General features: G+C 37.4%; 1 protein-coding gene across 1 annotated transcript; it reads left to right on the forward strand.

Moving 5' to 3' along the window:
• The first annotated feature begins 5,431 nt into the window (after positions 1-5,431).
• Positions 5,432-10,204, forward strand: LOC131245541 (uncharacterized). Its single transcript, XM_058245070.1, has 5 exons — positions 5,432-5,619; positions 5,742-5,873; positions 6,888-6,925; positions 7,089-7,155; positions 9,747-10,204. The coding sequence occupies exons 1-5, from the start codon at positions 5,464-5,466 to the stop codon at positions 10,113-10,115; spliced, it is 762 nt and encodes a 253-aa protein (XP_058101053.1). The 5' UTR covers positions 5,432-5,463; the 3' UTR covers positions 10,116-10,204.
• Positions 10,205-22,398: the final 12,194 nt, after the last annotated feature.

A 22,398-nucleotide genomic window follows, 5' to 3' on the forward strand; every position in this document is an offset into this window, starting at 1 on the left:
CGATTTTTGATATATGTATCTTCCTTTCAGTATTGTACTCAACTGATTATATTAATGGATATGTGATGATGATGTTGCCTTTGTGATTTGGGTATGCTTGTGGTTATGCTTATTACGAGTTGAATGTACAAAAAAAAAAAAACCCTTCCTTGTAGCATTCCAGGATCGGAATCTAGCGTATGGACGCTAGGAGTCGAGAATGGGGTACTGCGGAGGCTGTCAGCACCAGATTCGGTGATCGAAAATTTTGTGAGCCTGGTTTTCGAGTTTGGGGCGTGACACAATGAAAAGGACAAAACCGTTGTTTCAATCTTATTCTCATGACTTTTTTTAGGGGTCGTTTGGATGCATGTAAAATCCTTAAGTTGCAAAAGGATTACAATTAACCATATTGCAGAGACTGTCCTGATACCTTTATTTGCCTGTAAAGGCTTTACAAGCTGTAAACACCGACAAAAAGCTATGTTTTAGATTATGGGTAAAGTTTTTAAGATTTGAAGATTTGAAAGTCATTAATGAAGATATCGGAGATGAGAGTCGAATCCACAAAATAGTTGATATACACTCATGGTATGTGGGGCCCACCTTAATGTGTATGGTACATCTAATATGAATATCAAGTGCTTCCCTTAATGCTCTCCTATGGCCTTAAAATTTTTTGTTGATTATCAAATGGATCACACGAGGCAAGGATGGGATGTCCATCATTAAAAACTTTCATGTTGCATTTGAGACCCTATAATATGGGTGGAGGACATTCAATCCATCCAGTGTGTGCATGCTTTAATGCTTTCTTAGGGCTTAAAAAAATCAAGTCATGCTTATAAAATTTGCAGATTTTGAAAAGTTTTATTGCCCAACCTCTGACATGAATGTCTACTTTATCCATTGTAAACATTTTACAAGCTAGCCAAACATATAATATATTTACTTATAAATAGATTATCATTTAAAGGTCAAATGAAATAACATATAAACCATTTACACCTAAAACTCTTATTTATTTATTTTCGTGTAAAGTGTTTACTACTTTAAACTTTTCACACATCCAAATGAGATTTCTGTCAACATAAGTTGCAGGCAATTCACCTCCTCGTGGTTCTCACAGCTCCACTTATTTCACAGCATAGATGCATGGAAATCTGAACTGTCCAAGTATCTGATGCAACTGTGAATCCAACATAATCCAAAAACTATGCTTAGCTGACCATTTACTATTTCCCTTCCAATTTGAACCACTGACTTTTACTGTTAACCCTTTATTTGATCATAGCCATCAATTGGAAGGTTAGGATTTCTCAATTAGTTTCATTTTAGAGATTGTTCCATCCACAATGTAACTTGTATTTGGAGCGCAAAAGCAACCTCAGAAACAAATCACACAATAATAGATAAATGCAATTAAAGCAGCCATAAAAAACACATGATTTTACATGAAAATATTACTTTCAGGAAAAAAAGTCATGGCGTAATGATGAGCTATCCACTATAAAAACGAATTAGAAGAGAGAATCAACTTATAAATGCAAAATTTTAAAATATCTCTTAAAAACCATAGCTCCTCTCTCCCTCTCATGTCCAAAACAACTCTTGTACATGATTTACCATAATTCTCATTGTTACAAACCCTTATATAGAGTTACAAATGAATTAGGAAACAAAATAGGTACTCACGCAAAATTGTACAAAACCGTTGATTGAACCTTTGATCGAACAAGACCGATCGACAGATTTTTAATCGATCGATGACATATGTTCAATCAATAAAACATACCAAAAAATATTCAAAGAGTAAGCATGTGTTTTCTGAATATGCTTGATCAATTGAGCTATGATGTTTGATCACTCGAACATGTCCAAAATTGATTGTTCAGAGACTTAACTAGAAAATTCAAAATTTGCTTGATCAATTGAGCAAGAGTTCAATTAATCAAACTCTCCTTTGCCAGTACAAATTAAAGACACCAATTTTCAACAACCCAAAATTTGAATGGCATGGATAGCTGCACAATATTACCCTATAATGTGATGCATCACCACTATTTCTTAAATGTGCTGAACTAGCATCGGACTGGAATGATATACAACAAGTGATCTGGTAGAGCATTCCCCATGGAAACTCTCCTACAACTTTTCTTATCATGGTGGGTGGGAGTACCAATGTAGTAGCATATGGCCAATTTGGTCGATGGGAATTAAATGGTATGGAATTGTATTAAATGTGATTAACACTATTATTGCACAATGATTGTATATCTTGAAATACCATGGCATTTGGGTCATCCAATCCCCATGTTTGGAATAAAATTCTTGCCATGGGAAAAGCATTGGATTAAGCAAATTTTTGTTTGGTGGATGATAGAATTGTAATCAATGAACCAAATTCACAGTGGATATTAGTCACTTGTACATGTATATAATTAGAATGTCGCGTGTAAAGGACATATATGATGAAAGGCATGGATAAAACACATGCATCAATGTGGGGCCCGTTGAGTGTAAAAAATTATATATTTTTCCCTCTTTATACATTGGTTTTATAAATATGATAGTGCTTAATCGATTTAATTATACATGTTTTCATGTACGAGGTGATTTTGAGAGCTTAAGGTAAAATTAATGTCAAAATGAAGATTCATACTCAAAAGATTACTAAATGAAGATTTGGAAATTTGAAAGTCATTAATGAAAAATTCACATGCCAAAGATCCAAGAAAACCAAGTAAGAAATGAAGAGAATTAAAGATTTGAAGTGAAGAAAATGAATCTTAAAATTGTCCTAAAAAAGCATATTCTGAAACTCTGAGTTTATTTTGAAAAACTGCACAGAGTGCGTAAATTTAAGGCGATTTAAACTCTGAGTTTATTTTGAAAAACTGCGCAGAGTACGTAAATTTGAGGCGTTTTTTAGATTTTTCCAACTCGGTGTGAAAGTTGGAATTCCATAACTATAAATAGGACTCCCTAAGATGCTCCAAAGCATCTTCTAGAGTTTGAAAAGGTCTCAAGGAACATATATAAGGGTGAAGCAGCCATCAAATAGTTTTTATTCTTCTCTAGTCTATTTTTCATGTTTTGTTTAAGAGATTTGGTTTCAATAATGTATATGGTTGGTTAAACCTTTTAACTAAGGCTAAGAGGAGAAGTTTGTAGCGTGTTTGGATGTTTATTTTGTTTTGATTATTGTTCTTATTGAACTTTATTGATTTCTAATTTAATATTAAGAGAATATTTTCAGTTTTCTATAATTTATTGTAACTTAAATTACAATAGATGTTGTGATAACTTTGTATATCTTCTTTTTCCTGTTTTGAAATATTGAGATTAGTAAATTCTGTTGTTCACCATCGTCTCCTAGACATAGTAGGGTGATGGAATCCCTTCCAATCATCACAATTCTTCCCCATTGAGAATTAGGTCAATTAAAAGTTCAGAATTGATTTAAATTGCTTTATCTTCCAATTTGATAGGATAAAACTCTAATTCCAATTGTGTTTCTTGAATCAAGTAAGGTAGCATCTTGATAGTTACAAGTAAATCCTTGGCACCATAGTTCCTACCTTTAAATTCATAAGTTTTAATCAACATTATTTATCATTACTTTTAATTATTCAGATTTCAATTTAGATCTTTTTTTAGTTTTAGTTCTAATTATTTTCAGAATACGTGTAAGTTTAATCCCTGTAGATTCGACATCGTTCTTGCCGAGTTATTACTACATCGCGACCCTACACTTGGGGATGTGAACAGGGCCCACATATATAGTGGATTTCAAAATTAACATGAGGATTGTTTAGCGCATGATATTATATGGGTTTAAGTGGTATGAGATAAAAAAAGTATAATTATTACATTTGACAAAGATTGTTTCTTATTACCATGGGATAACATGGCATAAATACAACTCCATGCCTTATTTGTATCATGGTGGTATTCCGTTGTTAGTTTGTTACCCATCAATTAAATATATCAATTATCATTTGGAATTACTGAGAATAGCATAAATGTGTTATATTCATTTATTTTGCAACTTCTTTTTATGGTATGGGCCAAAAAATGAGGCGAATCCAAAGTTTATGTGGACCACAACATAGAAAATAGTGGGATAATGACACCCACTGTTGAAATCTTCCTAGGGTCTACCGTCATATTTATTTGTCATCGAACTTGTTCATAAGGTCAAAAAGACTTAGATGAAGGGAAAACACAAATATTAGCTTGAACTAAAACTTCAGTAGTTCCCAAGAAGTTTCCAATGATAGGCGTTCAATCGCCACTGCTTTCTATGGTGAGGTCTACTTGAGCTTTAGATATACTTGATTTTTGGATCTCAAAAAATAGGTGGACAATATGGATATAGTCCATACATCATGGCGAGACCTACATAACTTGTTCACATGTACAAAAATTTTCAAAAAATTGGATGGAAGTTATCCTAATCCAATAGGGACCAAATGCAAATCTATTTAACTTAATTCTAGTCTTTCTCATTCTCCCCAAATGTAAGATGGAATTTACATGGTATCAAATGCAATTCCATCCCACTTAATACTCATCCCATCCTCCCAAATGTTGGATGGAATTTGCACCGACCAAATGTAATTCCATCCCAACTAATTCCATCTAATACTATGTGCAAACAAACTTACCCAGCCATCCCAACCTCTCTTTTCTACTATTCTAGCATCAACTTTGACTTTTTACTAGTCTTTTCTTTAATCATCAAAGCACGAATCACTCGATGGATGACTCTGATCACTGTCCTCGTGACACATGAGCAGTAGAAGGTAAGTTGATTGGTCCACCCACTAAAATTAAAATGAAATAGAATAAGATATTTTAGCATCTTGCAGTTTCATGTTTTCAGTTAATGAAAGAAAAAATTAGCACAGTAAATGCTTGGTTTTTATACATTTTTATTTTTGAACGGACAAAAACTTACGTTACAAAAGTAGATTTTTCAAGTATAAAAAGAAGATTTTGGACAAAAATACTCTTGATTTCCAGATAAAAGTAGTTGAAAAAGTAGGAATTTTTTTACGCGAGTAGAGATCTAGATTAGTAAGTATATTTTGTTAGGATAAAAAAGGAAGGTGGATGGAAGGACGCGTGTATGGTAAAAAATTAGCCGTCATGAAAAGAGGGGCCCATATTTCGGCCAGCGTAACCATTGAGAGCAGACCACTGAACCAGACCTTCTTAACCGTCTATCTGTAGGCTATTAATCGAAAGTTCGAGAATATTCTGTTAGTAGAATTTTGTGACTTAGTCCATCCACGGTAAGGCATGATAATCCAACGATCTGGATTATCTAATAATGGGCCCCACTTATCAGAAATAAGAACGCGTGTATAGATTATCCCTGGATTTCTCACTGCGATTTGCCGTTGTCCCATATACAAATCTCCGCAGTAACTGAGATTCTGTGGAATGAAGAGAGAGAGAGAGAGGAGAGAGAGAGAGATGCTTTCTTCTTCTTCTCCAACTCTTCCATGTCATCTTCCTCAGACCTTCTGCAAAAAGCAGAGGCTCTTCAATTCCCTTCCTTTGAAGAAACCATCGACCTCCTCCTGTTTGAGAATTGGAGTCCAAGAAATTGCAGAAATCGCCCAAAACAAGGCAAAATCCACCAAATCCATTTCCAAATATCCATAGAAGATTAGAAAAAAAATAACCCATTTTCTGATTTTCTTTCTCCGGGTTCTCGTTCTGAAGCTTTTGTTGAATTTCTATATCTGCAGGTCTTGGTTGCAGCTACTGTTGCTTCTGCAATTGGGCAACTATCCAAGCCTTTCACATCTGCTCTTTATGGCAATGGCGTCGATTTTAAGGCCGCTGTTCGGTCTGGCGGAATGCCATCAACCCATTCTGCTGTACTCTCAAAGCTCCCCTTTTCATTTCTACTTCTAGTTTGTTTTTGAATTTCATATTTTGTATGATTAGTTTCTTATAATTTATCTAATTGACTTGAAAGAGATAATGAATTTTGTGATTTGTGGTCTGGATCTTTGCACTGTATACACATATTTTCAATGCTGATAAGTGGGGCCAATGGTTTGGTATTCCAGACCATTGGTATGTCGATCCTACTGTGGATGGAGAATTGCATAAAAATACCCCACATTGGAAGATTCTGACGATTGTGGCAGAGGCCATCCACAGGGAGAGACATCTGACCGTTGGTTTGGATTGCTGAACCTTACTGCCCAACTTGTCCAAATTGAAAACCTGTAGACATTATCGAAGTATAATTTCCGCCAGAGAAATATTTTTTAGTCGGAAGGGGACAATTAATTACATTTAGATAGAAATTAGATTTCAATTGCTTAAGTTTATATAGCATCATTAGAGTGTGCACAAAGGATTAGAGAAGAAGAATTTATCCAGGTATCTTGTATAGAGGTTCTTCCCCTTGAATTGTCGTATATCAATGATACCTTTTTTTTCGATATTTATTTTGTATTCACATCAACCCTAGGGCCTATTACGAAGAAACGATGTGAAAAGAAAACAATTTCCCTTGATTTCACATTTTTTTCTCTTTCTGATTTGCAAAGAAAAGTGGATTCCACAGTCATCATTAACCTTTCCTACATTTGCTTCTTCTTTTTTTTCTGGCATGAGGTATGTGGTGACAGTTGTCTAATGAATATGGGATTTCAAATGAGTTTTCATTGCGAATCAAACATGACTTACCTTCTCATTATGAATACTAGATGATGTCTTTACTTGGGTCATTTCATCTTGATTAAACCAAGTGTTCGCAATTCAATTCACGTGCACATCCAAACGCATCCTTATCTCTAATTGATTTGCAATTTTAATGTACTAATCAATTTTGGGTTTTGATTGTTGGTATTTTTTGTCTTATTTCTTTGGACTGTTAGGGGGTTGTGGCAGCTGCAACTTCCCTTGGCCTAGAAAGGTAAGCAAAACTGTTCTTTCAAAGTTTTTAAGCATGGTTATGCTGTTTTGTAACGTATAAAAGCATTGTTATTGAGTATTTTTCGTGGTTGATGAATTGGTAAAAAGTGTAAATTTGTAAATTCTTTTGGTTGTATTGAATTATGGCTTCCACTAAAATGCAGGGGATTCTCGGACTCAATTTTCGGGATGTCTGTTGTTTTTGCTGCCATTGTCATGTATGATGCTCAGGTATATATATGATTTTTACTATATCTCCACGGGCAACACTATTTTCAGTTTCTTGCTCAGCTGAATACTGAGTTTGGTGACATGCCCATTTCTATCCTTGATAATGGGAATCTCAGCCCAGTTACTTCAGCCCTCTCTTCCAGTCTAGATGGACAATGAAGCCAAAAATAGAGAGAGAGAGAGAGAGAGAGAGAGAGAGAGAGGGCCCTTGCGAGTTGCAGCACTAACCTATCAAACTTTCCGAGCTACCGCAAAGTTGACCCCAAATATATGGGATGAGGCTAATGATGATGATGTGTGTTCTGTAGAATGGATAGGAAGTTGGAGTGAGAGTAAAAGGGGAGGAGCTACCGCAAAGTTGACCCCAAATATATGGGATGAGGCTAATGATGATGATGTGTGTTATGTAGAATAGATGGGAATTTGGAGTGAGAGTAAAAGGGGAGGAAAAGCCAAACTCCACCTGCTAGCAACTGCACCAGCTGGTCCCTTGCCCAAAGAAAGGAGGTTAGATGGCAAGTGGCACTATGATCAAGGAACTTTTGCCAAGCTACCATGAAGCAGACTCCAAATAGCTGGGACAATGATGATGATTCCTTGCAACAAATAGAAAGTTTGGAGTGAGCCAAGAAGAATATTCTTACTCAAAAATTTTGACTTCTCTTCTAAAAGAGAACGAAGGGAGAAGAAAAGGGGAAGTGAAATTTTTTATTTTCTTACCTCTTAGGGTGTCCATTTTGATTTGGAGAAGTTTGTTTGTAACCATGGCCTATTTATGATTTCTCCAAACTCGTGGATGCCATGTGTGTGTGTGTGTGCAGTCTATATACATCTTGCCAATTTCAATACAAGTGTCACTGTTTCTACCTCCCAAGAACCTTTGTCATCTCTCTATGTCCGAGCATCCAGCCACTCCAGTGATTTATTTCCCATCAGGCATCAATTCACATCAATCAACCAGACCTATTTCAAAAGTAATCAACTAGTTTCAGGAAATCTCTTTGATTTTGTGGATCTCTGATTAATGGCCGAAGAATTAGAGTTTCATATAATTCTTGAGAAGTCGCGCAAGTTTTTTGTCCGATCTTTTTATAGATATCTTGCCTCTAAGGGTGCAATTGTGGATCCGTGCCCTTCGAGTTTTGTTTGTGGTTATGGCGCTTCTCCTAAGCTGGCGGCTTTCGCGTGGTTGGTTAAGTAAGAACCTGATGGTCACCATCGACAATCTTCAAGAGAGGCCAATGTGCATCCCCGACATGTGCATGTGCTCCATGTGTTTTAGCAACACAAAATTGGTAAACCACTTGTTTATACATTGTCCAATAGCTAGATCCATTTGAGAGGGCTTCTTGGAGGTGTCCAAAATCCAGTGGGTTATGTTGGGCACTATTAAGGATATTTTCCTCGCTTGACATGGAGGTGGAATCGGAAGAGATGGAAAGAAGCTTTGGAGGCTATCCCTGTTGGTGGTTCTATGGTCTATTTGGGGAGAAAGAAACAATGTTGCTTTAGGGATAAGAACATTCCCATTTCCTTTTTAATTGGGAGGGCTCTGTCCTATGTTAAAGAGTGAGCTACTGGTCTGAATATTTTTGCAGATTGTATTCCCTAATTGGATTGGGGTTTATTTGTATCTTGGCACCTTTTGCACTCTGTTTTTAATAAAATCTTTGTTGCCTTTCATATATATATATATATATATATATAGTACTATGCGCTCGGCCTCACGATAAGCTCCCGTGAGGTCGAGCTGTGTGGGCCCCACCGTGATGTGTGTCGACCATCAACACCGTGCATTTGATGGGTCCCCTCCAAATTATGGGATATCCCAAAAATCAGCCGTATACGGAACTCAGGTGGGCCATACCATCTAAAATCATGTGAAGACACCGTTAAAACATATAAAAGCACTTGGTGCGACGCACATGAGTTTTGAATGTTGCTGAAACTTGGTCTGAACCCTCATCCAAGTGGGACTCACATAATGGATGGGCTGGATTTGCAAACCACATCTCAGTGGGTCCAAAAAATGATTATGAATGTTTTAATGGTGCACGGCCCCTCCCCACTTCTGTGTGTGGTGTGGCCCACACAAGTCATGGATTGACTTGATTTTTGAGACCTAGGCCCACGTTGGAATGGTGCATCTGACTGATGGGGTAGATGTTCAAAACGCATCATGGTGGGGCCCACACAGCTCGACCTCATGGGACGGTCTTGTCAGCTCGAGCACATAGTACCTTTTCCCTATATATATATATATATATATATATATATACACACACACACACACACACACACACACACACACACACACATATATATATGTAGCCAATTTAGGGATAATCGGGTAATCATTGCTTTGCTTGCCTTTCTGTCCACTTTTGCTCCAAGGAACCTACCATGTCTTTGCTTTGGATCAAATACAATTCCCAGAGAGTTTGGGTTTTAAGATAACTCAGCAAGGCAATATCTTAATTCACCACGATTTCAGAAAATCTGTGATAGTTCAGAACTGATTTTTGAAATGTTTGGACGTGGCCTAATTTTGAAATGATTGTTTCCCTTTTGGGTTGTGTTATAACTTGCAGGGGGTGAGAAGGGAAGTGGGCATCCATGCAAAGGTACTCAACACCATACTACTAAGGAACCAAGAGAACCCGACTCCCTGTAATATGGAAGAAGAGGTTCTTGCTCCTCTCCTCCCTCTATCAGAGAAGACAGGTTCCTATAAGCCTAATTCTATGGCTCCTTCCCCTCCGATCCATAGATTGAAAGATGCTACAAGTAAACCCAGTATGGTCTCATCTAGTCTAGTGGCAGATGGCAAAGAGGGGTTGAAGAAGGCTAACGACGATTATTTTCCATTGAAAGAGTCTGTGGGGCATACAGAGGTACAAGTTTTAGTTGGGGCCTTGTTAGGTTTTCTTGTAAGCTTAATAGTTGATGTAATATTGTAATTTATAATTATTATCTAAGTTTCAATGTAATCAATATTCATTACGAAATCAAGATCAATTTAAAAAAAAAAAAAAGAGAGAGAGAAAATCTAGAATGCTGAATGCATGTCGCCTCTTTCACTTTAACTGTTAGTCTCTTTTTGTACATTTGGTGAATGCGTGCAGGATCCGAATGCAGGGCAGACCTCTGGTTGTCCATCCCTCTTAAACGACAATTTAAAATCAGATTATTTAAAATCAGATTATTCTAGTCATTTGATCAATGAATAGGATAATAAAGGGTCTGTATGGATCATAATAGAGGTCCAATAATGCATGTTGGGAGAAAGATGAAGGGTTGAGAGAGATGAGTAAAGGTCAAAGAAAGGGATGTCAGGGGAGTTATATGAATAATGCATCATGTTGTATTATTTTTTCCAGATGCACATTGGAACCACATTGTAAAAAGAAAAAGAAAAAGATTTTAAAAAAAAAAAAGAAGAAAAGAAGACAACAGTGTCATTAGGAAAAATATTTTCAGACAAAATTAGATTTCTGAAACTTAGTTTTCATAATTTACTTTCTATAGAAATCTTTTTCAAATAGATGACTGGCTCCCGAACATGGCTTTGCCAGATACATACAGCTTTGGGGGTGAAGCCTGTAAAATTACTAGATGGCTTGGATCTTCCATATATCAGCCAAATGTTTGAAAATCCGGTCATTGGAAGGGAAAGAAAATGACTTCAGTTTGTTTTGCCCACATTTTTTTTTTTTTTTTCTATCTTCTGAAATACATGGGAGTTTTAAACGTTGAAACGGCTACAAGAGCTCTTTTTGGTCTTTTGTTTTTTTTTTTTTTTTTTTATGTTAACATCGTTTTGCTGGTCATAGTTACAAAGAAGCAAAAGACTATATAGTGGCCTAAATGTTGAACTGGGAGACCGATTCAAGTCTGCCATTGCGTGTCTAGTGGCAATCACCAATTTAGAGCCGGGCATCGAGTTGAGTCTGACCGAGTTAGGGCTGATCCGACCCAATTTAGTTTTGAAATAGACCTGACCCGAACTCGACCCGACTCAGTACCAAGTCCAACATGCCTGACCTAATCCGAGTCCAGGTCTGGCCTGGACTAATCTGGACTGAGTACAACCTGGTCACAAGTACCAGGTCGGGTCAAGTCGGCACCGAGTCGAGTCAGGTCAGTGCAACGGGTATCCACAGGCTGAAATCACAACTTAAAACCTAGGTGAACCTGCTGCCTCTCCATCAACTACACGACATCTCATATCTAAAACGTCAAATTTATGGTTTATATACGAGTCGGGTTTCGGATCGAGTCGAGTCAGTACTGTACATTGAGCCGAGTCGAGTCAAGGTAGGTCAAGCTTGGCTTGGCTCGTCCATGCTCTCCTTGAGCTCAAGCTTGGCCTCGAGCTTACCATCGGAGCTTGGCTTGTTTGTCAAACCTTTTGAGTCGAGCTTAAGGCGAGCTAGTGGATCGAGTTGAGGTGAGCTTACCTCGAGTCGAGTCGAGTCTGCTCCCAACCCGCACCTAACTCAACCCAGCACCCAACCTACACCTGACTCAACCTAGCAATCCGACTGTTCACAACCCCAAGTGTAGGGTCGCGATGTAATAATAATCTCAATAAGACCGAGGTCGAATCCACAGGGACTGAAACTAGTACGTTTCTGAAATTAACTAGAAGAAGATGTGAAACTAATTCTGAAGTATTTGAGAGAGTAATTGTAAATAGAGTAATTAAAACTAAGAATTTAAAGGTGGGAACTAGGGTGCCAAGGATTCACTTGTAGTGATCAGGGAGCCCTCTTACTTGATTCAAGTAACATAATTGGAATTGGAGTCTTATCTTATCTAATTGGATAATATATCCATAAAACCAAATCTGAACTTTCATTGATCTAATTCTCAGAGGAGAATTGTGATACTTGAAAGGGATTCTATCACCAAACCATGCCCATGGAACGATGGCCGATAATAAGATTTACCAATCCCACAATATCAAAGTAAGGAAAAGAAGATACTCAAACCTATTGCATATCTACTGTAATTTAAGTCACAATAAATCATTAAAAACTGAAAGTATTCCTTTAAAATCAAATTAGAATCAAAGAAGGTTCAACATAAACATGAATTAAATCAAGAGAAACATCCCATCACGCTACAAGCTTCACCTCTTAGCCCTAGCCAAGAGGTTTAGTCAACCATAGACATGATTGGACTAAAGTCTCTTAAGAAAAACATGAAAACTACTAATGAAGAAGAAGAAAAACTCTTAGCGACGGCTTCTCCACCCTTTTGCTCCACTCCTTAAACCCTAGAAGATGCCTAGGAACATCCTAGGGAGTCCAATTTATAGTTGTGGAACTCCAACTTTCACAACTAGTTGGAAAACTCTTGAAACTGCCTCAAATTTACGCAATTTGCTAAAATAGACTTCACTCTGCGTAGTTTTCCAAAATAGACTTCACTCTGCGCAATTTCACAAAATGACCCAGAGTTTTAGAATATGCTTTTTCAGGACGATTTCATGATTCTTTTTCTTCATTTTAAATCTTTGATTCTCTTTATTCCTCACTTGATTTTCTTGGATCTTTGACATGTGAATTCTTCAATCTTGATCTCCTAAGATTCATCCATTACCTTAGTGATTCTTGGGCATCAAATTCATGCTCTTAACACCCTTTTCAATCCAAGCTCTTAAATTCACCTTACAACATAAACATGAGTAAAATAGAACATTAAGCATTATCATGTTCATAAAACCAAGATATAAATGGATAATAATATGCAATATTTAACCCTCAACACAATTCCCAACCCGCATTTTGCTAGTCCCAAGCAAAGTATGCGAAAAATATTTCGAAAACCACAGGATAATTTCTATAAGCTCAAGTGGTTTAAAAAAACAATACAGATAATAGAATTCTAAAATACATCAATGTTGTGCATTACCTTCTCCTAAACTCTAGCACTCGGTAATTTTCATAATCAAGTTCAAATCATTAATCCTCCAATTAGAACAATTCCAAACATTGAGTTTCATGCGTGAAGGTTCAATTCTTCACTTTCATGATAACATTGATAATTAAAAGAGCATTTAGGACAACCAAAACCTAAACCGAAACTTGCCTTACAGTTCATCTTTTAATTCCCTCTTTTATTCCTCCAGCTTTTGATTTTTCTATCTATAGCTTTCACATTATGTCAACCTTTTTAAAGATCTTTAATAGGTGGCCTTTTCGAAGACAGCTATTTTTTAACTGGGTATTATTATTATTTAAAAAAAAAAAACGTGATGGACAAATTCCCCAGGTGGGTTCCTTTCATGTTAAATAATCACCAAGTTAACAATTCAATGTTAATCGAAGCTTTAATGTGACTGCTAGATGTGGCATATGAAATCATAACTCGATCAATGTTTAAAACTTGTACTCATGGATTAATAACTCGAACATAAGTTTGAAATCTTCGAGTAATTGAATCTAAGGGATATAAATCATCAACATTAAGCATCTTATACTTCTATTTTTAAAAAAAATTAATTTTCTGTACTTCTTTTTTCCGTAATTTTTTCTCAAAGACTAAGAGAACAACTGATTAGGTAACCTAATCCCCCATCCCCAACATAAAATTTACATTATCCTCGATGTAAAAGAAATGAGCATATAATGCAAGAGAGGCAACGAAAAGAAAAAAGCAAGTGATGGAAAGATAGTACTTGAAGAAGGAATTTTAAGGCTTTTCCAATGATCTCAGTATGAAAATGAGTTATCACAAAAGACTCAAACAAATAATAAGCAAACTATCCTAAACAGCGAAAAACAGTAAACCTAACTACACCTCCGTCAGACTAGAAAGTCAATCCTGGTAAACAGGATCATTTAGAGGTATGGACGTCCTGTGAATCAAAATTTCAACAAATGGCTTTAAACGGTGTCCATGCACTTTAAAATCATTGTCATTGTTAGGATTCTGAATCTCGATAGCCCCATGAGGATAGACATTAGTAACAATGAAAGGGTCAGTCCAACGAGATCTGAATTTACTCGGAAAGAGATATAATCGAGAATTGTACAAAGGACCTTCTGACCTGGTGTGAATGATTTCTGAATAATGTATTAGTCATGAAACACCTTCATTCTGTCCTTGTAAATTCTCAAGTTCTCGTATGCATCGTTTCGGATTTCCTCAAGTTCATTCAATTGAAGTTTGCGCAGCGAACCAGCATTGTTCAAATTAAAGTTCAGATTTTTAATCGCCCAATAGGCCCTATGTTCCAACTCCACAGGTAAGTGGCAAGTCTTCTTATAGACAAGTCTAAAGGGAGATATTCCAATAGGAGTCTTAAATGTAGTACGGTGAGCCCATAAAGCATCGGTCAAACGGATTAACCAATCCTTGCGGTCAGGGTTAACCGTTTTTTCCAGTATGTGTTTAATTTTCCTATTGAAAATCTTAGCTTGTCCACTTGTTTGTGAGTGGTATGGAGTGCTCACTTTATGAGAAATGCTATATTTCTTCATTAAATTTGTGAATGACTTATTGCAAAAGTATGATCCTCCATCACTAATGATAGCTTGAGACGTTCCGAACCAGGAAAGGATGTTTTCTTTTAACAATTTAATGACGGTTTGATGGTCATTGTTCCGGCATGGGATCGCTTTGACCCATTTAGTAACAGTCTACTGCTAGCAAAATATATAAATTTCCGAATGATTGGGGGAATGGTCCCATGAAATCGATGCACCAGCAATCAAATGATTCTATAATAAGAATGGGGTTTAAAGGCATCATATTTCTACGGGACAATGCTCTCAATTTCTGACAACGCTCACAAACTTTGCAAAACTCACAAGTATCCCTAAATATAGTGGGCCAATAAAAGCCGCACTGCAGAATTTTGGCCGTGGTCTTTTTAGCAGAAAAGTGACCACCACAAGCCTGCGAGTGACGAAAGGAGATAACACTTTGGTGTTCATTGTTTGGCACACATCTCCTTAAGATTTGGTCTAGGCAATATTTGAATAAATATGGATCATCTCAGAAGAATTTACGTACCTCAGCAAAGAATTTCTTTTCATCTTGCGCAATCCAATGTATCGGCGTAGAACCTGTGGCAAGATAATTAGTAATATCCTGGAACCAAGGTGATTGAGAGACTAAACAATTGTTCGTCAAGGAACATATCATTTATACATGTCGTCTCAAGGGAATCAGAGAGATCAAGGCGGGAAAGGTAGTTAGCCACTACATTTGCTACTCTCTTTTTATCTTTTATTCCTAAATCAAATTCCTGGAGTAAAAAGATTCATCTTATCAAGCGGTGCTTAGCATCATTCTTAGAAAGAAGATACTTAAGTGTCGTATGATCTGTGTAGATGATGATCTTGGATCCAATCAGGTAGGACCTAAATTTGTCCAAAGCAAATACTACGGCTAAGAGTTCATTTTCCGTAATAGTATAATTCACTTAGGCATGATTTAAATTTCTACTTGCATAATGTATAACGTAAGACCTCTTATCTTTTCTCTGAGCTAATACCGCCCCAAGAGCATACTTGGATGCATCATACATTAGTTCAAAAGGGATGCTCTACTCGGGTGTTTGCATGATAGCAGTACACCAAAATCGTCATTTAGGAACGGTTTGAAATAGTTCCTAAATGCTTCAGAACGGTTTATAACTGTTCCTAAATGAGGCGTCGCAAAAAACAGGAACGGTTCAGAACCGTTTTGGGTACCGTTTCAAATTTTAGAGACAATTTAGGAACGGTTTTAAACCTTTCTTAATGTTGCCAATGGTCAACTTTTAGGACAATTTTAGGAATAATTTTAAACCCTTTGAATGATTACTTGTATGAGAGAGAGTGGGGTATGTAATCTACTTGTATTGCATGCCAGATAATTTCACAAATAGAAGAAAGAGAATAGAATGATTCACACTAATCTTTTCCCTCGTCTCTCTTTTCAAGTACACACTTCAATTTCAATTTCAATTTCCAATTTCAATCCAACCTCATTTCATTTCTAGGCTTCTATAATCCAACAATTCCTGTTTTGAGTCCTAGGAACCCACTAAAGCTACAATCCTTGCTCTTTTGCAAACCCAAGCTACATGCAAAGCAAAGGCTCCTCCCTCTCTTCAATCACTCAGCTGGCTGCTCGTATGAAGGTGGGCTGATGCACAACTCCAAGTTAAGGTACGGGCACCGGTGCGACTGCTCTTGGCTCATGGATCAGTCGGTGGGTGGAGGGATCACCTCCACGGCTAAACAACTTCCTCTTAATATGCTTGTTCCATCCTCCCTGGAAGCCTTCCTACTATCAGTGACCACCTGTTCCAACAGACCATAATCAATCTCCAGCTGGGCCTTAATGGATAAAAGAAGAAGATATCTACAGCTAGAGTACCACTACAAGCATACATATTTTAATGGATGGTTACCAATTGATAGATTAAGGTGATTTTAGATATATGCTTCATTCACAATCGGACACACAATTTGGATGGTTTAGATATATGCTTCCATAACTTGTCATGCTTGGGTTAAGAGATTGGATCGTGCGTCCTGTTTCTAAGCTCACACGTGGGGCCTATGGTTCATTGATCACCAATCAGTCAATTAAAAATTCCTAAGGTTGGAATCATTCTGTCAGATTGATATTTGGAGTATGCTCCATTCCCAATTGGGCTAATCTGTATTGATGCAATATTGCCAAGAATGTATCCATACTTAATTGACTATTCAAGTATACACAGTAATCTGTGGAGGAAAAATAAACAGTTCTAATAACTGCAAGGTCACCCACCTGTCTAATGATGTCATTGAGACCGGTACAGAGCCCTCCACAAGTAACAATTCCAGCTTATACTTCTTCAGGCTCAAAGTATATTTGCTTACGTGGTCCGGCACTGTGGACCCTAGTGTAAGATGAGAATCACTAATCAATAGCAGAGCAGAACATAAGACTAACCAAAACAATAAATGATATCATGAATTTCAGTGAGAATGCTCCACCATTCTACCTAATCAAAACAAAAGGGTAGTTCACTGCACATTATATGGTACTAAACCATTCACAGAAAGCATAGTTTAAAAGCCCGAAAACTCGACTCCATTTGATGTTCATTCAGGTCAGATCAACTCAAGACTCAACCCAACTCAACTCAGTATTTAATTATTATAAACTATTATATTCATAATTATAAATAATATTTTAAATAGAGTTTAATATAAGTATTATAAAATAAGAAATCTAACAACATTAGAGGGTGTTATCTGTCACAGAGGTCATGAATTCAATTTTCGTCCCCCGTGTATTTTTAGTTTCCAACAACCTCCACAGCCGAGTGACTCAGCTCGAAACCTCACCTAACTGAGTTGGCTCAGCTAAGTTACATGCTGGGCCTGGGGCAGAGCCATCAACCCTACCTCCACTTCACAGGGTGCCCTGAAAAAGTCATACTGATGGGATCATCTACAGAAAATTCTGATGGCAATGAGTCCAAATGCAACTAGGTGCTTGAAAGTGTTTCTGTATACTTGGCCTGGGAGATCATTTCTTGCATTGCAAACTGTAAAATAGGAGTTTCCAGCACAATTTTTAGGCTTCCCCTACTTTATGGTGGAAAGTATCTTGGACAGCTAAACAATATTAACCTCCCATAGCTCTTGCCTACAGCAGTAGAAAAGTTTCCAAGAGTAATTTCACATAGAGAACTGCTAAACTAGCATGTAGGCTTAATCTAAATCTCATGACAATCCATACAATGAAAGGGTTGACCTACCAGAGATGAACTTGTTCCAACCACAAAGCTTTGATCCATTACGCTGCATAACAGACCCAGAGACAATAAGAACCAATTGTGGAGATGTTCTTCACTGAAACATTGAATTCATTACAGACTTAACAGTAATCACAAATAAATAAGATGATTTTCTTTATTTTACCACTATTGCTCCTATTCTTTGCAAAAAGGAGTGCAATGTTCCTGCAAAAGCAACCTGTATTGAGAATTCCAACAGAAAATTTAAGCAAAATAACACACCATCTGTTTTGGAAACAAAGATCTAAATATGTTAGATGCAATACTTAAGCCAATTTTTTAACTCATAAAATAACAAAAAACCGCCTGAAATGCATTATCAGGCCAGCTGTAGAAGAACTTAGCAAGAGGCCCAACATTGACTGTCAGAGGTGGCCTAAGTGAAATGGTTGGAGCAGGAAGCCAAACAAGCATAAAATCTGCAATATGGCTATTACCTAAGAAGCGTCACTAAGAAAAACTGAATAACATATTAAAAGCGATGTAACCTTTGATGATCCTAAATATAGCAGATGGTAGTGAGAATATGCCAATGGACTTTGTGTATCAGGTGTTATCGAAGTTGACAAATAGAAGAGCATGTCCTGATTAGAAAGACTATTGCAAGATCAATCAGCAAGATGGGAGAAGCACCTGCATGACTTGCATGCAGCATTCAACTTTCTAGAAAATTTGTAATTTGCCCTTAGTTGTTGTAACTCAACTTTAAGTCCATGGACATACATCTATGTGCATGTGATGTAAGACAAATTAAAAAGTCAAACATTGTCATTACCTGAGAACTTTGGAGCATCAAAGTCGGTTGTTGCTTAGGGAACTGAGTTGGAAGGAGAAAGTGCACCTACAATAATAACACAAAATGTTGCTCAAAGGAACATTAAAAGCCAGGATAACAGGTCAACATGACTGCTTATGGATCAAAAGGCACAGAGATGAAAATTTCAGATTAAAAGTACAGGAAAACACCACTAGCAAAGATGAGAAGAAAGCACCTCAGAATCAGGAAGAATAACGAAAGCTAAAAGATTTTTGCCTGTAAGCACTAGTATAAGCAACTCATACAATCACATGATTCTTAGCAACTTAAAACTAACTAAACTGCAAATAATAGGCAAAAAAAAAAGAGTTAATATTACTAAAGGAGATGAATTAGGCAACTAAAATAGAAGAATCACGTCTTTTGTAAGGTTAAGACAAGTAAAACAGCATTGGAAAATCAATAGTCAACACAACCAAAGCAATTTTCAATTGAAAAGCAAAAACAAAATCTTTATTTTTATTTTTTTTCCCTAGGTAAGTTTTTCTCCATCCTAAGACCTCAATGTTAAAGCACAAAGCACGTTCCATCGAGATACAGGCATGAACCCCCAACACCATACCTTGTAAGTGAAACAATTTCATTCATGGATTAATTTATTCTAGTAAACTCCACCAGGTCCAATGCATCAGCAAGTCCCTAGTTCAGTTAAAGGAGGGTTGATGGCAGATGTGCACTCAGTCATTGAACTTTTGTAAGTGAAACAATTTCATGCATGCAACACAAAATTTTGTGTGACTCTCACTGTCGAGTTGTTGCGAGTCTTTCTGGTTGAATGTGAACTCCTGCATCTAAGCTTTCCTGTTGCAAGCAACAGATTGGATGGCACCACACTCCAATCCTTTTCCCTTCTGGGATATGGCCTATCCACATGGATGCATTAGCCACTAAGGCAGCAACAGAGATGAGCATATTTCTACCTCTTCTACGTGTCAGGGAATCTAAACATAGCACAAACACAGTAACATGGTAACCAGGGCTAAAATATACTTGTCAGAATGCTGAAATTACTACCAAAACAGAAACAGCAATTGAAGACAAAAGAAGAAAATCAATAGGTTGAAAGAAAAAGAAAAAAAAAAAAAACACTCTATAGTTTAAACTAAATAATCAAAGTCTAACAAAGAAGAATGAAATAATCAAAGTCTACGTCATGCTTTGGGACTCTAGCCAATTTTTCTAATCAAAGAAAGTTCAGCACAATTCAACTCATCAGAATCATTTTTCTTAATGGAAAAATGTGAATTAGACCAAAGATGCTGACAGATGTTCTCATGATAGAATTGAAATGGGAGTAACAGGAATCATTATTTCAGCTCTCATTTATCAGAAGTTTTGTAACATACTGAAGTAATTAAGTTCAAATTACCATTTCAAGGACCTTTCTCAGCATTAGACCACAGAGAATTAAAAACTCAAAAGATGGTAGTAACTTGCCTCGCATTCAATTTCCTCATGAATGTTTCTCTCCCTGTCAACCGGATGTTGACAAGCAGCCCTCAAGATGACAGTAACTTGCCTCACATTCAATTTCCTCAAGTATCGCTTTGACAAACCTGACAGCATATAATCATTCATTAACAACTCCATTCTCTTTCGCCTCGTTTTAATCTGCCTCAGCCTGTTCCATCTCATTATAAGGAATCACCCACGTTCAAAGGGAAATCTTTTGATAAATCACTCTTGACAATGTTCAAAGGCTGTTATAACAATTTTTAGATCTTTTCTAAAATGCTAATTATCCAAAGAAAAGATGTCTCTTCGACTATGACTTGCAGATATAATTCTTTTTACACAACCCAAAAACCATAAGCAGAACTCTATTTTCTCACAACCATAGGCTATAGCCATCGAATAGAATTATACACAACCCAAAAACCATAAGCAGAACTCTAGTTTATCACAACCATAGGCTACAGCCATCAAATTTTATCATTCTCTCCACTTTCCTTTGGAAATGATGAAACTGAAACATGACTATTTTGAAGATGTTGGCACCTACTCCTCAAACCTTTGACTTAGAGGTTAAGAAACCATCACATGGACATAATTCAAGTTCAAATACTCACTGTTCAAAGTTCAATGGATAGAATAGCACAGATCCTGAAAGAACATCTTGCTAAATACTCACTGTTCAAAGTTCAAATAATATTTTCCAATACGCAGAACCGAAAACATTTCCAGCATTGTTATATGAGGAACAAAACAAATAACAGAAAATGTTAAAAATAGAGTGAAGTCATCTACTTACCTGGACATAATTCATTAGTGACAGAGTCTTCCGTAACATAAGGCATACAACAACCTAAAGCAGAAAACAATGCATTAGCAAACTCAATTTACTCAGCAAGACGACTAATTGTGACACTGTAAGAACAGCACTGCACAAGGAGAAGACACTGAGATACAAAATTCCCAATACCTTACTGATATATCCAGCTAGCAAGGCACTATGAGGACGATTCGGTTCCAGATAGGAGAAAAGCATGTTCATCAGCTGCACTAAAATGACTCAACCAAATGTGGCCGGTGGCAAGGAAGGTTTGGCGCAGGGCATCTCTTTTTGAAGTTCAAACTGATGATTGGGACTGCTCCTGTTCTGTTCTTTGGGACCCAATCCATTCTGATTGTGCTGTACCTCAGGAGCTAGCAACCAGGGAAGTTATGGGGCATCTGAAATACATAGAGCTGCTGAGGCACCAACTGGCTGGCAAAGAGCAGAAGCAAACTCAATGGTTCTGAGTAGCGACGAACTTAAGCTACTAGTGTAACATTAAACATGCCGATGACCCATGAAATCATGTAAGTATGCGCACATCTCGCCGTTTAATGTATAATGTATGTTTTGTTCCCATCAGTTAAAAGGCTGCATATCATGTATAGTATCTTTTTTGTCTATCTATCCAATCACCCACATATCTTATACCGCTGGATCTTTTCTTGCAGTTCAGGTGTTTGTGGAAATGCCTCAATGACGAACTCGGCTCGATCTTGGCTCGAACTTGGCCCGAGCTGTTGACCGAACCGAGCCAAGCTGGCCAGTCAGGCTCGAGGACTGAGCCAAGCGGAGTTCGAGCTGAGGTCAGCCAGTGTTCGAGCCGAGTCGAGTTGAGGCCAGCTCAACTCGGTTCGACTCGATGTACACCCCTAGATGTTGCTTCTCTCCCTCAGGGGCGGGAAATCCACGGGTTCAGCTGGAGACATGGATTCGAGTCTCAAAACAAGGTGAAAACCGCTCTGATCGATATGTATGCTAAGAGCAGGTGGGTCAGGGTTGCTCGGGTTTTGTTTGAACGCCTTGCTGAGAAAAGGGTCATCTCTTGGAATGCCATGATATTGGGCTACGGAATGCATGGCCACGCCAAAGAAGTTCTCTCATTGTTTGAGGAAATGAAGGCAACAGCTCAACCAAACCATATCACGTTTATTGGAGTTCTTTCTGCATGCAGCCATAGAGGTTTGATGGACGAAGGATGGTGTTACTTCAATTCAATGGTGACGCATTACTTGATAAAACCAACAGTTCAACATTATACTTGCATGGTCGACCTCCTCGGCCACTCTGGTCGACTAAATGAAGCATATGATCTCATCATGGGTACTCGAAACCCTTGACTCCTCAGAGTCTACC

This window comes from Magnolia sinica, chromosome 5, assembly GCF_029962835.1.
Source record: "Magnolia sinica isolate HGM2019 chromosome 5, MsV1, whole genome shotgun sequence".
Lineage (NCBI taxonomy): Eukaryota > Viridiplantae > Streptophyta > Magnoliopsida > Magnoliales > Magnoliaceae > Magnolia > Magnolia sinica.

What these genes read in the sequence shown, in the direction of transcription:
- LOC131245541 (XM_058245070.1), top strand. Translation starts at nt 5,464, where the DNA reads ATGCTTTCTTCTTCTTCTCCAACTCTTCCATGTCATCTTCCTCAGACC. An exon ending in TGCCATCAACCCATTCTGCT is followed by an intron (nt 5,874 to 6,887) that starts GTACTCTCAAAG and finishes TTGGACTGTTAG; the next exon opens with GGGGTTGTGGCAGCTGCAAC. An exon ending in ACTTCCCTTGGCCTAGAAAG is followed by an intron (nt 6,926 to 7,088) that starts GTAAGCAAAACT and finishes ACTAAAATGCAG; the next exon opens with GGGATTCTCGGACTCAATTT.